The sequence below is a fragment of the Aplysia californica genome, unplaced genomic scaffold (genome assembly GCF_000002075.1).
Source record: "Aplysia californica isolate F4 #8 unplaced genomic scaffold, AplCal3.0 scaffold00587, whole genome shotgun sequence".
Taxonomy (NCBI): Eukaryota; Metazoa; Mollusca; class Gastropoda; order Aplysiida; family Aplysiidae; genus Aplysia; species Aplysia californica.
Window position 1 is genome coordinate 469,761 of NW_004797857.1, and position 4,050 is coordinate 473,810.

The 4,050-nt window shown below is 40.7% G+C and overlaps 1 protein-coding gene across 1 annotated transcript in view; it reads right to left on the minus strand.

Annotated features, from left to right (window-relative positions):
- Window positions 1–3,925, minus strand: part of LOC101853815 (glutamate receptor ionotropic, delta-1) — a 5,536-nt gene extending 1,611 nt beyond the window's left edge. The window contains exons 1-3 of the mRNA XM_005107235.3: window positions 3,762–3,925; window positions 2,850–3,067; window positions 412–677 (exon numbers count right to left, since the gene is read on the minus strand). Of these exons, the coding sequence (XP_005107292.2) occupies window positions 412–677; window positions 2,850–3,067; window positions 3,762–3,888 (611 nt within the window). The 5' untranslated portion in view covers window positions 3,889–3,925. The remainder of the gene's footprint in view (window positions 1–411; window positions 678–2,849; window positions 3,068–3,761) is intronic.
- Window positions 3,926–4,050: the final 125 nt, after the last annotated feature.

A 4,050-nucleotide genomic window follows, 5' to 3' on the forward strand; every position in this document is an offset into this window, starting at 1 on the left:
TGTGTGTGTGTGTGTGTGTGTGTGTGTGTGTGTGTGTGTGTGCATGCTTGCGTACTTAAGTATTTCGACACAAGCTCCGAACCCAAAATGCATCACTGAGAATATGACATGGTATCTGAAATTTAGTAGAGTGTCTTGTACAATTTATTTCTTTTTTGGCTTTGACTGTAGCAGTATAATATATCTGAACCATGCCTCTCAGTCAGACTAAAGATCTATGACAGAACTCATTTATGAAATCTGTAAGACAAAACAGAAAGGCATCAACTCCAACACCGAAACCATTTTTTAACTTAGGATGAATGAATGAATGAATGAATGAATGAATGAATGAATGAATGAATGAATGAAAGAATGAATGAATTACTGAATGAATGAATGAATGAATGAATGAATATCAAACGAACTCACATCCCGTTGAAGGTTTGCACGTATACCGAGTTGTTATGAAGGCCAACAACAAAAGGCAGGGGCATCACTGTCTCTTTCAGGAAACGCAAGTCGCAGTCTTCTGCCACCCAAATCTCCATGGGGACCATGTCGCTGATGTATGCGTACTGACCACGGTTGATCTTTCTGCGATGGACTTCCGAGTCAAGGCTGACAACTTCCGGGTCAATAGCCTTGAACTTTTTAAGGCCGTCTCCCAACTTCCGGAAGTCCTCCCGTTGAGACGTCTGTGCGGGGGAAAAGTAAAGCGCTCACTCAATTGAAAAAAAATTAAATTAACCCCCCCCCCCTAAAAAAGTCCTTCAGCTTTTCCCCCAAATGGAACAGCTTGAAAAAAAGAAGAAGAAAATAAAGATGACCCCACTCCCAACCTGAAAAGAACCGTGACTGAACGAAGGACAAAAGAGATAACGAAACAAGTCAGTAAGGATACAATAATAATATGATGAAAGGGGAAGGTGGGTGAAAGAAAAAGAGATAGACAGGCAGGCAGACAGACAGGCAGACAGGCAGGCAGGCAGGCAGGCAGGCAGGCAGGCAGGCAGGCAGGCAGGCAATGAGAGAGAGAGAGAGAGAGAGAGAGAAAGAGAGAGAGAGAGGAGGAAGGAGGGGGTGAGAGAGTGGGGACACCTAACGACACAAATAGACGTGCTGAAACAGAGAATTCAGCACACCTGATGGCTAAGTTAAGTTCATAGCAAATATTCAACAACCGCTCAATCAATAGCTATAAGGCATCCTAACTGCGACTGACTGAAAATATTCTACGCCCCCCTCGACAAAACTTAATCGTTTAGGAGGCTGTCTGAATTGCCCCCGCATAGTTGAACCAAACAGGGGCGAAGCGTCTATATAATCAAATAATCACTGCTCCCCTTCCTAATTTTGAAACATTGTCGCTGTCAAATTCACCTATAAACGCAAACCTCATAAATTAAATGTAAAAAGACGTTCATAATCAACAATGAACAGTATGCCTAACATTCAAAAGGGTTTCACTGCCACAGAAATAGCCTGCTAACCCTTCTCGGGCCACTCCATAAGCAGTCACAAGCTTTGATTAAGTAAGCAGTGAAACTGGAAGAGTCTACCAATAGAGTTGAAGGGAACAGGTCCATAGCAGTCACGACTGTTTCATTGCCATAAATACCCTGTTCACCCCTTTGGGCCCAAAGTTATAAGCAGTCGCAAACTCTGATTATGTAAGCTAACTATTACACTGGTCGAGTCTACCTCACAAATGTGAGGGGAACTAACTCCTAACAATCTCTTGACTGCTGCAGGTGCTTGCCTTTTTTCCTCGACTTTTTACCGTCCTATAATCAGATCATGACCCCGATTATGACACCGACTCCTGGCCGCAAAAGGCTAGACAAAAACAGCCAAATGTGAAATATAAAAAAAGGATAATTGTCACGTTCTACCAAATAGTTAGACTCACGGGTAGATCTATAACATAAAGATCTAGTACTGACATCTCTGCTTCTTTGCTTTGTGTTTGTGTAATCACATCTACAGTTAAATTTAATTTTAGTTGGAATTAATATTTAATAAGATACTTTCCCGACTATTTTGGCGGTTGAACATACATCACACAATATGAATTCCGGATTTGTTTTCATTCACAATTCACAACTCAGAGTCGCCGCATTGAGTGAAATTCTTGTGTGATAATAATATCTCCAGGCCATATCTGGTCCCGTTTCACTTTGATTACCCTGTCTAACAAGTCAGCCTTCGCCCCTGGAGCCAACACATGCCAAATGGGGTAAAATGTCCCTGTGCAAAGACAAAGATACTCCACAAAATATCATCCCCATCCATGCAGGAATCGAACTCAAGTATTTTGGGTGCAACTGCTGAAAGACTAACCATTACACTCAAGATACCAACTATGGCTTAACTACCCATTTCTTTGCAGAACTGAGCCTGTCACAGACTGACCATAAGAACAGAAAGTCTACATATCTGAGGCAGACACAGACTTGCATACGTACAGACAAACAAACAGGGACAATCATACACTGGCGACTTTGGTGTTGCAGTTAGGCGCCTCGCCCTCGCACGCAGGAGAACCCCGTTCAGTTCCGATATTCCCGAGTGGGGAAATTCTTTTATCAAGTATCTCAATCTTTAAAAAAAATTCACGGCCTGGGATTTTGTATCCCCCCTACATGTAAATTATAATCTAAATTGTGTAAAAATGGGTCTACATTGAATGGTATTATATCTGTAGAGCTGTTCTTGCGTTAAAAAACAACACACATGCAATAAAAAAGGCAATCTCTCAAACATGATAATAATAATAACAATAATAATGATAATAATAAAAAATAAATAAAATAATAATGATAAAAATAACAACAATAATAATAATAGTAATAATAATATGGACTCACGTAAAGCAAACCCTCTACAACAGTGGAGCCGATGACGCCCCACTTGTAGACGTTCTGATTGGCCAGTTCTTGCAGAGTGTTGAATGGGACCACGTCTTTGTAAACCAGCAGAAAGGCCGTGAGGTTCCCACGGTACGTGGCCGCCAGGGCAATGCAGAAGATCCACCAGAAGGCCAGGAAAATACGGCGGGTGGCGATTGCTGGAGTTGTCCACTGAGCTGGAGAAATAGGAAGGTGTTCTTTCTGGTTGTTCTAGATCTAATTAATTAATTAATTAATTAATTCATTCATTCATTCATTCATTCATTCATTCATTCATTCATTCATTCATTCATTCATTCAAAGAAGTATATGTGTTTATTTTTATTTATTCATTCATTCATTCATTCATTCATTCATTCATTCATTCATTTATCTATTTGTTTATTTATGTATTTATTAATGTATTAATGTATTAATTAATTAATTTATCTGTTTTCATTTGTTTGTTGGTTTGTTTGTTTACTTGCTTGTTTGCTTGTTTACCAATTTAAATATTCATTTATTCATTATACGGCCAGGAATATGCGGCATGCAGCGCGATGGAGAAGAAAAAAAGGAGTGTGGTTTATGTGGTTGCTGTTAATATTTATTACTAAAGGAGAAGCACATCGACCTAAGACTGGCCATGTATTGCTGAGAAAAAATAAGGTAGATAGGCAGACTGACAAGACAGACAGACAGACAGACAGACAGACAGACAGACAGACAGACAGACAGACAGACAGACAGACAGACAGACAGAAGCAAAAGAGAGAAAATAAAGATGCAGGACCTACCAGTAGCGCCCTCCAACCGCCTGTGTGTTATCTGTGCCCAGGTGTACTCAGAATAGAATTTCCCTACCAATTAATTTGATCGTGTTCAACGTACCCTGGTGTACCAAGGAGGCTGCCAGTACTTGGGCCCCATGTTCGACCTCAGACAACACGCCTATGACGTAATTGCTCTTCCGCTTCCGGACCGTAAGGGGTGACACAATACCAATGGCGGCGTACATCAGGGTCCCGAGTCCCAAGGCTCCCCCGATACAGTACAGGACCTTCCAGGCAACGTGAAAGTGAAAGAATATATCTCAAAATTATGATAATATAATTTTCACTATGATATAAAATATGCTGAACGGGCCCATTTCACAAGAAAAAAAGAACCAAAATACTCC